This window comes from Cydia pomonella, chromosome 2 (genome assembly GCF_033807575.1).
Source record: "Cydia pomonella isolate Wapato2018A chromosome 2, ilCydPomo1, whole genome shotgun sequence".
Taxonomy (NCBI): domain Eukaryota; kingdom Metazoa; phylum Arthropoda; class Insecta; order Lepidoptera; family Tortricidae; genus Cydia; species Cydia pomonella.
This window is the reverse complement of record NC_084704.1, coordinates 8397589-8410486: the sequence shown is the minus strand read 5'-3', so window position 1 is coordinate 8410486 and position 12898 is coordinate 8397589. Positions and strand designations below refer to the sequence as shown.

The window sequence follows — 12898 nt, the reverse complement described above, 5'->3', positions numbered from 1 at the left end:
AAAAGACCTGTTCGCCCTCGGAATACCCAACTGGCGTGAAGTGGCGCAGGATAGGGCAGAGTGGCGCTCTCTTGTGTCAGAGGCCAAGATCCTGTTTGGGTCACTGAGCCAGTGAAGAAGAAGAAGAAGTGAATTGACGTTTTCCGCTAGAATTGCGGACACTAGGTTGCGTGACAGTCGTGCACGCTCCCAATATGGATACGGCTATTTGTTTAGGCGCGACGTACTATGAATCCGCCATTTTGAAAAAAATCCAAAAATTGGATCGACAAAAAATATATTTCATCATAGAATATGGCCACAAAATTTCATGCGAATCGGTTGAGAATTGCGACCTGTAGAGGAGATCATCCGGACATACGAAAGCAGATTGCCCGAGTCAAAACGTAGACCTTCGCTACGCTTCGGTCCACAATAGTCGATTGGTTGCAAAACACCCATATACGCTTGTTTGACTCAAATAAACATTCATTCATTCAAGACCACAATCTGCTAGAGTCTGTGCGGAAAGAGAAGAGTCGTGGAATGTATCGGGCCCCATACATTCCACGACTCTTCTCTTTTTGAACAAACTCTAATTAATAATAAGAAAACGAAAGCCACCCAATTCAGACCCCATCAAAAACATCCCATAGTAATAAGTTTGACATCCGGAAAACAAAACGTAAAAGAAGTATCAGATTTTACATTCCTAGGCATTACAATGTAGGAAGTGTCATTTCTGTACGGTAGTAGTACTATTATTTATTCTATGACAGAAGTATAACCGCGAAAATCGAAGTTCGTCAATTGCTGGCATTTTTCTCTGTCACTCTAATCACGACTTAGTCAAAGTAAAAGAGAAAGATCCCCACAATTTGCGAATTTCGGTTTTCGCGGTAGGCCTCCAGAGCCATATTTCGGTAATTAATTTAAATATGTTAAATTAACAAAATATAATTTTGACAGATGCTTTCGCGCCCAAAACGCTCTTTGAAAATTGTGTGACGTCACAGTTTACGGTTTGACACATAACTACATACGCACGTAGAAGATACGACCTGTCAACTGACATTTGTCATTTGTTGTCTATCGCCTAACTCAGAGGCGTAGCGAGGGGGGGGCTAGGGGGGCCATGGCCCCGGGCGGCACATAAGAGGGGGCGGCAAAAACGGTATTTAAAAAAATATAAAATTAAGATATCAATATTTTTAAATCAAGCCACGAAATGAACTAACGCACCGCGAGAGCGAACGGCGTGGGGCGGGTGTGCGGGGGCGGTCAATCGCTACCGGAGTGCGGTGTTCCAAACCACCGACGAGCTTACACGCTTGTCCGCTGGTTATAGGTATAACCTATAACACGCCTATAACCCTATATGACGTCACATCAAATTTAACACGGCGCCTTCTGCGCGCGATCTACAGCCGGGCGCCCTCGGCGCCATCATTCGTTCAAAAATAGTTGGGCGCAGCCCGATAAACGTGGCGCGATACGCGCGATTCAATGCCGGGCGAATTCGGTGCCCTCATATTGAAAGAGTCGGGTGTAGCTCGACGTAAGTGTCGCGCTACGGGCGATCGAATAACGGGCGCTTTCGGCGCTCTCATGCAAAAGCATCGGGCGTAACCTAATGCATTGGGCGCTTTGCTGCTGTACAGAAGGCGCCCGTACAGCCACAAAATAATGTAAAATTACTTTAATAGTTATTTTCTGCCCTCCGGGCGGAAAGCGTCAAATTTACTCCCGCTGCGCTAAACGAAGTTGCCGCTTTCCGCCTCCGCCGAGAAGTTCGTTTAGCGCAGCGAGAGAAAAGTTGACGCTTTCCGCCCGGAGGGCAGAAAATAATTAAATACGAAATTGTAACCCCATAATTAATAATTAAATGTAAGGCAGACGACTACTGAAAATCGCGCTCTAAAACGTATGAAATAAGAAAACATTCTCACCTGAAATAATCATTTACCTATACATGAAGAGGGAATAATAGCTTTGCGATCCTAGCGAAATAACGGTATTTTTTCTATGAAATTACATTTCGGGAGAAAAAGTTTTCCACTAACTAAATCTTAACAAATCACTTTGATTTTGATGTCCATCACTTCAGCATAGTTTATTAGGGCCGGTACAGACGGACTGCAACTCGACTGCAACTTGTATGGGAACTGCAAGTCGACGTTGCAGTTGGAGTGCAGTCGGCATGCAGTTCCCATACAAGTTGCAGTCGAGTTGCAGTCCGTCTGTACCGGCCTTTATAGGTTTCGCTTTTTTTAAGAATTATTTATGTGTTTATTGTTTTCAAATTTTGAAAAAAAGGAAAACCTATAAACAGTTTTTTCATTGTGTCAATAACATACTAAAAAATCATGGAGAATGGAAAATATTTAGAAGTGGAAAAACGTTTTCTCTTTTTGTATGGACGATCCCGTGCTATATACTTCCCTCTTAAAGCTTATGGCCGTAGCACACAACCACGGCTATCCTTTGAATATTTTTGTGAATATTGAATATACACAATGGGAATCCGACAGATGTTAAAAGTGTATTCTTGATCACATGTTTAGAAACTAAAATGTCATACAAAGTTTTCTAAAGTCGGTCTTGTTATAAAGATAATGACAATTCTTGTGAAAATTCGTTTTTGTAATAACTCAGTGAAAAACGCCTTTATGGCTGTAACGACGCAAGCACTATGTGGCCTTACTAAGAGGCATTAAAGTTTTAAAGGAAACTCGCAAAATTTATCTGCAAATAAAATAAAATAAATATTTATTCGTTGTAAAGTTTTTTTTTGCCAACGTGTAAAAATAAATAACGTGTCGTGTGCAGAAAACACATACACACACTTTTTTTGCTGAATTTGATCAAAATACAAATAAATTTTTTGCTCCTTTAGACAGGAATACGTGGTTAAAATCTGACGGGTTTCTCGTTCATACAGTGTAATTGTATACACTGTATGAATGTAATTAAGGAAATTATGTTACATTGTATTTCTTTATTTAAAAGAATTAAATATACAATATTTTCTGTGTGATTATTTCAGATGATTTTTTTTCTTTTTTCATAAGTTTAAGAGCCAAATTTTCAGTAGTCGAGTTTTAGTTTTTGAAGATATTCTTTGTATTTTACCTTTTTCAACTAACTTTGTCTTGTCTATTAACTACTTAGAGAGGTCACAAGTTTTACAAATAAAATGTTATATAAAGCTTTTAATAAAAAAAGTTGGACATGATTTGAAAGCTTGTTTTATACTGATAAAAATGTAATATAATTATTTTAAAATGTAAAGCTCATCTTTATTTACTACTTGTTTAGTTTGGGATTGTCGTTAGAAACGAATACACGCGAAGTAAAAAAAATATATATATAACCTTTTTTTCGAATATTACATATGTTTGAACCCGGTTCCGTCTTTAAACTACGTCCAAAAGAGAGGTATGGGCATTGTGAAAGTCATCTGGCTCTGTGTGGTAGGGCACAGAACAGCGGATGTCATTCCAGATCTAGAGCAGAACTCAACTGGGGAAGTACTCGTACCTCCACCTTACAGAAAACCGCAACTAAATAACACTAGATCCTACTCATAGTGTTGTCGGTGAGTAAGGTTGGCAGAGCTCAATGAGGGTGCGGAGTGTCAGGGTCGGCAACGCGCATGTAACTCCTCTAGAGTTGCAGGCGTACATAGGCTACGGAGACTGCTTACCATCAGGCGGGCCGTATGTTTGTTTGCCACCGACGTAGTATAAAAAAAATGTTGAACACTTAATGCAAAACTGTATCTGTAACTGTTTTATCAGTAAAAATCTTTGTGACAGTACTTATGACCTGACTAAGTGATGTTGATCATAAATTGGGGCGGCAAATTTCTGATCGGCCCCGGGCGGCAAACACATACGCTACGCCACTGGCCTAACTGTCAACACTTTCAATCCGAGAGTTGTGACGTCATCAGAATGTTCAATGACGTTTCGAGTTTGGTCACGTGTCGTGTTTTTTTTTTTATACTACGTCGGTGGCAAACAAAAACAAGTATACGGCCCGCCTGATGGTAAGCAGCCTCCGTAGCCTATGTACGCCTGCAACTCCAGAGGAGTTACATGCGCGTTGCCGACCCTAAACCTGCCCCCCCCTCGTTGAGCTCTGGCAACCTTACTCACCGGCAGGAACACAACACTATGAGTAGGGTCTAGTGTTATTTGGCTGCTGTTTTCTGTAAGGTGGAGGTACTTCTCCAGTTGGGCTCTGCTCTAGATCTAGAATGACATCCACTGGCTCTGGCTGTGCCCTACCACACAAAGGGAGATGACATTCACAATGCCCATACCTCTCTTTTGGACGTAGTTTAAGGACGTACCCGGGTCCAAAAAGAGTGTGCCAAAAGATATTTTAAATTCAATATTTACAAAAATATGGTTATTACAGGCCCCCTAAAAGTAGTTTAGCATGTTCTTATAATCCAAAAGAATTTATTAGGATACAATTCTGCCCTAAGATTTGTAGATGGAAACAACCCTATTGTATGTTTTTTACCAAATGTACGTTGCACGTTGAACGTATTTTTTTGGTCTGGTATGCTATGCACGCTGTCAAATCGTCGGGCTGAGGCAGTTCTAGAAATTTACATTCGAGAAAAGTCAGAAAAGGAAAAAGGCAAATGCACAGAGCGATTGTTGATTTTTTGAATAGTAAATCGTAAGTGATTAAGTGAACGCGTAGTGAAAAGTGTTGTGTGTATTGTTTTTTCTTCGAACACAGTTTGTGATATTCTATAAACGTAATATTTTGTAAAAATGGTGGACTACAGCAAATGGAAAGATATTGAGGTTGGTATGAATAAAATAAGCCGGTGATAAATAAATCTAACTGCTTATTAAGCAATTCCAATCTTTCATCTATTAGCATTATTAAACCCTTTGTTCACCAATAATTAACTGATTTAAACAATGTAGCCATAATAAAAATGCGTTTCGCAGATATCTGATGACGAAGATGAGACGCATCCAAACATCGACACACCTTCACTGTTTCGATGGAGACACCAAGCACGTCTCGAGCGTATGGAAGAGAGAAAAAGGGAAAAAGAGGAATTCGAACGCAAGAAGAATGAAACAAAGAGAAAATTAGCAGAAGCCAAAAGCAAACTCGCTGACATTGCTTCTGATGGGCCTGATTTAGAATCATTGAAGAAAACTTTGGCCGAGTTGGAAAAAGAAGACAGAGAGCTTCAAAAGAAGGAGCAAGAGCTTAAAAAGAAAGAGAAACAGACACCATGGAATGTGGACACAATCAGTGAGCCCGGTTTTACAAAAACTGTTATTAACACAAAACCCGCGCGTCCGAAGGATGAGAATTTAACTGAGGAAGAAAAAGAAGAAAAGATGAGGATGTTTATCAAAGAAAATGAGAAACTTTTAAAACAATTTGGCATGTTGAGAAAATATGATGACTCAAAGGCATTCCTTCAGCAACACCCACAGCTAGCATGTGAAGAAACAGCTAACTACCTTGTGATCTGGTGTATCAACTTAGAAATGGAAGAGGTTTGTACCTATATTGAATATTCTCATAATTTTATGCTGATTGCTAATTTTCAAAATCACTGTTGTCAAAAATATATTGAAACAGTATTATCTCAAATGTAAAAAAATCCTTTATCACGCCCAGCTGTAAAATCAGCTGAAAATAGCTTGTGGTAATAATAGAGGTTTATCACTGACATAGTCTTATCAACTGACAGAATGGACGCAAACAAATAAACTAATTGAAAGTCCTGATTGTGTTGGTAAATGGGCAATGGTAATTAGCCGGGTCCACACAGAGCGAGCATACGCATGAGGCACGTCTACACTGACCATATTGAGTGTGATAATTGCCTCGCGAGTATGCTTGCTCTGTGTGGACCCGGCTATTGCTTACCATTTGTCTGCTTGTTTGCATCCTATATCTTAAAAAAATGCAGACAGATAATGTTAAATTCTGTAAATCAAAATCTGCAAAATATCTTATAGCTGCTTAAATCAGTTTGTAATCATAGTGTGTTAAGAGTCCGCAGCAAGCTCAGCCAAACTGCACCTTCCCATACAAAGGGAGTTATGTTCTCATTTTACAACTATGTGTTGGATTGTAATGAAAGTAATGAAACTTTGCACATACAATGACATGAGATATATCTAGTCCTGTAATAGTTTATTTTGCTCCAGTTTATAAAACAAGCAAAATAGAGCAAAAACAAATTTTTCTGAAAAACTTTAATTCACTATTTTTTTTACTGTTTTGTCAGAAGTTACATAAACTAATTACAGGACTAGATATACCTCATCCTATTGTAAATACAAAGTTTCAAAACAATCTAGCTAGTCGTTTTAAAATGAGAGAGTAATGTGTATATTTGGATGGAGAACCGAGCTTGCTGAGGACACTTTAAATGAAATAATAAATATATTTTAACTCACTTCATTTATCACTACAGAAACATGACCTCATGGCCCATGTAGCCCATCAAACAATCTGCATGCAGTACATTTTGGAACTCTCCAAACAACTGGATGTGGACCCTAGAGCATGCATTGGATCATTCTTCTCCAGGTAAGTCATATCATGTTACTATAACACTGGATTATAGCTTACAAAGCCTCACTTAAGGAACTAGTTTTCTTTTTAAGTTGTATGTATTGTATTTTAATTCAGGTGACTTTCCACAACTCGACGACTGACGCCTATTTTGCGTGACAGGGGGGGTTGGCTAGTCTTGCCAGCCCAACTCCTCGAGGAATCCTGTCAAAACTGATGTTGAGTAGGACCGCTGCATTCCAGCACCACGTGAGAGGCTGTTTCTTTTGTCTCCATGCATCCTCGGCATAGGAGACTGTCTGTGACACCGGTTATAAAAAGATGTTTGTTAAATAGCCCATGACCTGTTATGACACTGGTTATCATTCTCTGTGTGCTTTCCGTTGATACCACTCATTGTTTGGCCTGTCTGTATCCAGTCTGGTTTGTCCAGTGTTCTGTGTGTAGTTTCCCTCCGTCTGACGTGCCAGCAGCATTGAGCATACCTTGGTAACCGGTATGGGGAGAATAGGTTTGGGGCCAACCACCCCCACACTCGATCCTTGCCTGGCCAGCTCGTCCGTATCGCATCGTTACCCCGGGATCCACTGTGTCCCTTGATCCATTGTAGGGTGATCATGTTATTATGACATACCTCTGTTAGTCGATCGTGTCATTCGTGTATAAGTTTGAATGTAACTATATGGCTTTTTAAAGCCATTAATACTGGTCTACTGTCGGAGAGTATGTGGATAGAGGTTCCTACTACCTTCCTTCCAGTGATGGCAGCCACCGCGTTTATGATGCTAGTGTTGTGAATTTAAGCTTCGAGGCGTAAACTACAAGACTCTAGTCGCGACTGCTGAGTCTAGAAGCCTCGACGATCACAATAACCCGGAGTGTTTAGGCCTCAAACTTTAAAGCCTCCCAAGTAGTCCTCCCGATACACGTATTACACCCGCCCGGATTCAGAAACGTTCACACGGGTACCCGTGTACACGGGTATAACAAAATGGGATTAAGTATTTTAAATGGCCATATCCTATGCAAAACAAAATACATGACATGGATAATAAACAAACTGCAGGTGTTTTATTCAACATGCGTTGGCACTTTTGGTCTTATCTCTTTGTGATAAGCTCAACACATCTGAAAAAAAATACAACAACTAACCCTTCAGATAGGATAATTTCTTTGTTTTGTTGCCGCGCGGACCTAAAAAGCATTTTACTAATGACAGAGATGGCAAACAATGAACTATAAAGTATCTCATAGAACCTTAGTTAGACTCCAGTTAAATTGGTATAACACAACACAGTATTGTAACAATCATATTGAAAATCCGATTAAACTGTTAAACAATCGGAGCTTCTGAACCTGAATCTATGTTTTATTTAAAGCTAAACATCAATGACATCAATCTCCGCTACACGGCAAGGACGGGTTAGACCCGCGTGTATTTAAGGTCCGTTTCGCCGTGTGCACGGGTACACTGATACACGTGATCTCGACTACACGTGTAGAACGGGTCAGAAAACCGTGTATGTGTAGTTAGGAAACGGGTTCCGAACACGTGTACACGAAACCCGGACCACGACCGCGAGCCCTACTCCCAGGCTTTGAAGGTTTAAGTCTATAAGGTTTGGAGCATTTAAGTCTTAAAAGCTTTTAACAAATTAGATCAATCTATGCCATTTTTGATAGTTATATGCACGTGAGGAACCCTAGAGATTTTAACAGCGTGATCCTGAGGTCATTAGAATTAAAAATGTTATATTACGAAAAATTTTCGTAAGCGCTGATGGTCTAGCGGTGAGAGCGTGCGACTTGCAATCCGGAGGTCGCGGGTTCAAACCCCGGCTCATACCAATGAGTTTTTCGGAACTGATGTACGAAATATCATATGATATTTACCAGTCGCTTTTCGGTGAAGGAAAACATCGTGAGGAAACCGGACTAATCCCAACAAGGCCTAGTTTGCCCTCTGGGTTGGAAGGTCAGATGGCAGTCGATTTCGTAAAAACTAGTGCCTACGCCAAATCTTGGAATTAGTTGTCAAGCGGACCCCAGGCTCTCATAAGCCGTGGCAAAATGCCGGGACAACGCGAGGAAGAAGAAGAAGATATTACGAAAAATTTTCGTTAAATAGGGAAGAAAAGAAAAAAATAATTCGGACTTTATCGCAGACTTTGACTGCGGATCAATTTTATGAGTGTAGTCAGTCTTTTTGCGATCTGTTAATCACTACACCCAGACATGACTACCAAGTGGCAACGTAGTTAGGTTCATAATATTCTTAAAAAAACGACACAATAATACTTTCTGCCTAGAATGCTCATTGTTTAAGCTCTTAACGCTTGACTCAGGCCTTCGAGGTTCGGGGGGCTTGAGCTTTTAGTGGGCCCGAGTTTTTAAAGCTTGAGCTCTCTATGAAGCCCAAGTCTTAAAGACTTACTTTTAAGAGCTCATAAAGAACTTGAGTTGTTAAGGTTCTGGACCGTTTTTTAGCTTAAACCTTCAACGCTTAAGACTTCAAAGCTTGAACCTTCAAGGTTTGCGAGTCTTTAAGGTATCAAAGTCTTCAAGACTAGTTTTAACAACACTATATGATGCCCATGCACTCAGCTCAGAATACTGAGTTAAGGCTTCTAGCGGTGTTGTGATTGACATGTCCAGCATGTTGTATGTATATTCTTAACCCTTTGACTGCCATAGATTGCTACAGACGCACACTCTTATTTTTTATTTAATATTAAGCTTCTTAATAAATTTAAAAAACCCCTACCCATGCAAATGCATACGATAGATTTTTTACAATGAAAAAAAAATCGCATTGTAATCAGTCCATCCATTAGAGAACTACGATGCCACAGACAGGCGTCAAACACACCCCTCTTTTTACATGGGGGGTTAAAAACTAGTCCACATCGCCAGTTACAATTAGAGATCCAAATTCTGTAGGTGAGTAGCTAAATTTTTAGTGGCAGAGGATAGGCAACCATTGGATCTGTAATTTATAAATAAATTTGCATTGCTTGTATACAGGATACAGGTGGCTGAGAAAACATACAAAGATTCATTTGATGATGAGCTGAATCAGTTCAAAGCCAGAATCCAGAAGCGTGCTGCAGAGAAGATTGAGCAAGCCATCAAGGAGCAAGAAGAGGAGGAAAGAAAAGAGAGACTTGGGCCAGGAGGGCTGGACCCTGTTGAGGTGTATGCAGAACTTCCAGATGTGAGCATTCCTCATTTATATATTTTTCCTTAATCTGTATATAACTAATAAGCAGTCTATCTGCTAAACTCATAACCCCTTTCTGTAGTAAAGAAGGTTTTTTTTTTATATTACCACATTGCCAATATACCAGACTACATTGACATTTTAATGTATTAGTTTGGGAACCTGTTCTCTTTAGGTAAGCAAATGTCTTTTCATACCTTTCCTGAAGGTAATACCTGACGAAAATGCCTAATCCTTCACGAAGGCACTCAATTATAGATATAAGTTCCTCAGCAGTCCAAATTTTAGCCCCAGGTATGTTTAACACTGATCATGTGCCATCACACGTCTATTCGAGTTTTCTAGAAAAGTCCCATCTCAACTTTAGCCTTTCTTGGAAGGTCATATGACAACTCCAGCTTTTCTACAAAACTTTATATTAGAAGTGAGCCGAATTATTCGGTTAAAGTGCCGAATATTGGGCAAATATTTTGTATTATGTTGTCTTGTTGCAACACTGTAAAATCTCCTGCAGAACTTTTCAAGTACTCTATTCCGTCAGGTTACGTTTTCCCTTTATCATTAAAACACAATATGATGAGACATGTTGAATCCATATTATGTTTTGATTATTTGTAGAGAGTTGATTTGTTTTTTGCGAGCCCCTTGTATTTTCACCAGTTTGTTTATTTTGCCGAATATTTGATTCGGTGACATGTGAACCGAATATTCGGCATTTTCGACCCGTCTACTTTATATAGCTACCCTGATTGAAATAGGAAAAAACTAACCAGGCACTTATCTTTTTCAGGAACTGAAAAAATGCTTTGACACACAAGATGTTCCACTGCTTCAAGCAACAATAGCCAAGATGCCAGAACAGGAGGCTATTTACCACATGAAGAGATGTGTTGACTCAGGCTTATGGGTACCCGGCAAAAATGATGAAGAACCCACCATGAAAGAGAATAATGCTGCTCCGGCTGCCAGTTCTGATGACGTAGACTGAGATTACAATCACACAAAACGTAGTTTAAATGTAGACGTAACATAAATTTTAAATTGTTTTAATGGTGCATTCATTACAAAAATGTTCAAATACAATACGAAGAAACAGACTAAATTCGTTCAGGTTTACATTAGGCGGGTCCACACAGAGCGAGCATACACGCGAGGCAATTTTCTCACGCACAAACCGGCCAGTGTAGACGTGCCTCAGCCGAGGCGGCGCAATCAGGCGAGGAAATCGCGCCCGCCTATTCGTAAATGGACCGGAAATTCGTATTTTTTTTAATGAGAAATCTGTATTTGCAAGCTGGATAGCAGTCAGCCCTATTTATACCTATCATGACGCCAAGTCTTCCTCTCCGTTCAATCTGCGAATCCCATTGCACTCAGTAAAAGATATTGTATTTATTTGCTGAATGTATTTTTGTGAATGATTTAAATTGAGATGTAATATTAAAATTAAATGTATGTTAAGAAAAAAACAAACTTATTTTGATTAGATCACATAGTTTTAGTGAAACAGAAAACCGCCTATGGTCTATGTTACTTATCTGTCATACGCGTTATAACCGTGGTCCCACTGCTTTGACCCACAGGGGCTCCACGGCTATTTATATAGATGTTTATTCCGATTGTTTCTTTTTCAAAAACTTCACAACGTAGCTAAACCGAGCACACCTGCACCAGTCAAAACATTGACTGCCAGCTACCCGCTGGGGGAAAAACCGAGTTGGCGGATTTTTTTCCAATAATGACCACCAAAATTTTTTCACAGTGCAATACTAAAGTACATTGTGCAACGAGGGGGTAAGTGAAATTTTGGATACGAGGGAATTAAAGTCCCGAGTTTGCAATATTCTTACCCCCGGAGTTACACAATGTTTTTCACGACACCTGCGAAGAAAAAACTAAATTTTAAGCGAAATAATTCTTAAATACGGTGTCTTATCAACGTTCGTCCGCCATTTTGTAATTTCTTAGGCATCGAAGGCAGAGACCTATTCGGCATTCAGCCACGATTGAAAATTATGTAAAAATATATTAAACGGCTGTTAAATTAATCAACTACAGAAGGTGGAGATATAATCAAATAATTTTAAACATAAACGATAATATATATATTTTATACCACGACGGTGGCAAGCAAGCATACGGCCCGCCTGATGGTAAGCAGTCACCGTAGCCTATGGACGCCTGCAACTCCAGAGGTGTTACATGCACGTTGCCGACCCTTTAAAAATCTGTACACTCCTTTTTTAAAGAATCTCATACTGTAGACCCTCAGGAAAACCTCGGCAGGTAGCTCATTCCACAACCGGAGCGTGCGCGGGAGAAAGTTCCTCTTAAACCGCACAGTGCGTGACCATTTAGGTTCTCGGGTGTGAGGATGAACACCCTGCCGACGGCGAGCGGTGCGGTGATAGAAAGTAGCCGTGGGCATCATGTCAAACAATTCTTCAGAGCACAGCCCATTGTACAAGCGGTAGAACACACATAAGGAGGCAAAGTCTCTCCTTAAAGGTTCAATACCGCTTATGAGTTTGGGATCGTATTAATATTAAATTATAAACGTCAGTATTTTAAAAGTAAAACTCATTTACAGTACATATGGGGCTACTTTATAGCACTAGTGCGAGAAGTAGCATATTATGTTACTGTGTCGAACATTTAAAGGGCCATATGTACTGTAAAACGTTGTACGATACATGTGCGAATAGGTAATTCGCAACTCGTGTCGATTTAAAACACTCCCTTCGGTCGTGTTTTAATTTATCGCCACTCGTTTCGAATTTCCTATTTTTCGCACTTGTATCGTAATGTACTATTATGCTACTTGGTTTGTATGAATGAGTGACATAATAAAAAAAGCTATAACTCCCTAATAGGGTGCTTTTGGTTTTTTTTTTCACAATCCATAACTCCCGCGGGAACAAAAAATTCATTAGAACAAGTTGCACTTGATCACGGACATAGATAATAACACGGCCGTTTTTTGTTTATAGCGCTTACGCCGCACTACGTAGCGCGGCGTTGTATTTATATGGGAGCTTCAAGCGACACCGTGTGGTAAGTATGGGAGCATCGTTTATAATGGCGTAAGCGCCATCGACAATAAGGTCCGTTTTAATAGATAACGTT

General features: G+C 39.9%; 1 protein-coding gene across 1 annotated transcript; it reads left to right on the top strand.

Moving 5' to 3' along the window:
• Window positions 1-4586: 4586 nt before the first annotated feature.
• Window positions 4587-11260, top strand: LOC133533051 (hsp90 co-chaperone Cdc37). The gene is made up of 5 exons (XM_061871984.1): window positions 4587-4805; window positions 4956-5522; window positions 6452-6567; window positions 9577-9766; window positions 10563-11260. The coding sequence occupies exons 1-5, from the start codon at window positions 4773-4775 to the stop codon at window positions 10758-10760; spliced, it is 1104 nt and encodes a 367-aa protein (XP_061727968.1). The 5' UTR covers window positions 4587-4772; the 3' UTR covers window positions 10761-11260.
• Window positions 11261-12898: the final 1638 nt, after the last annotated feature.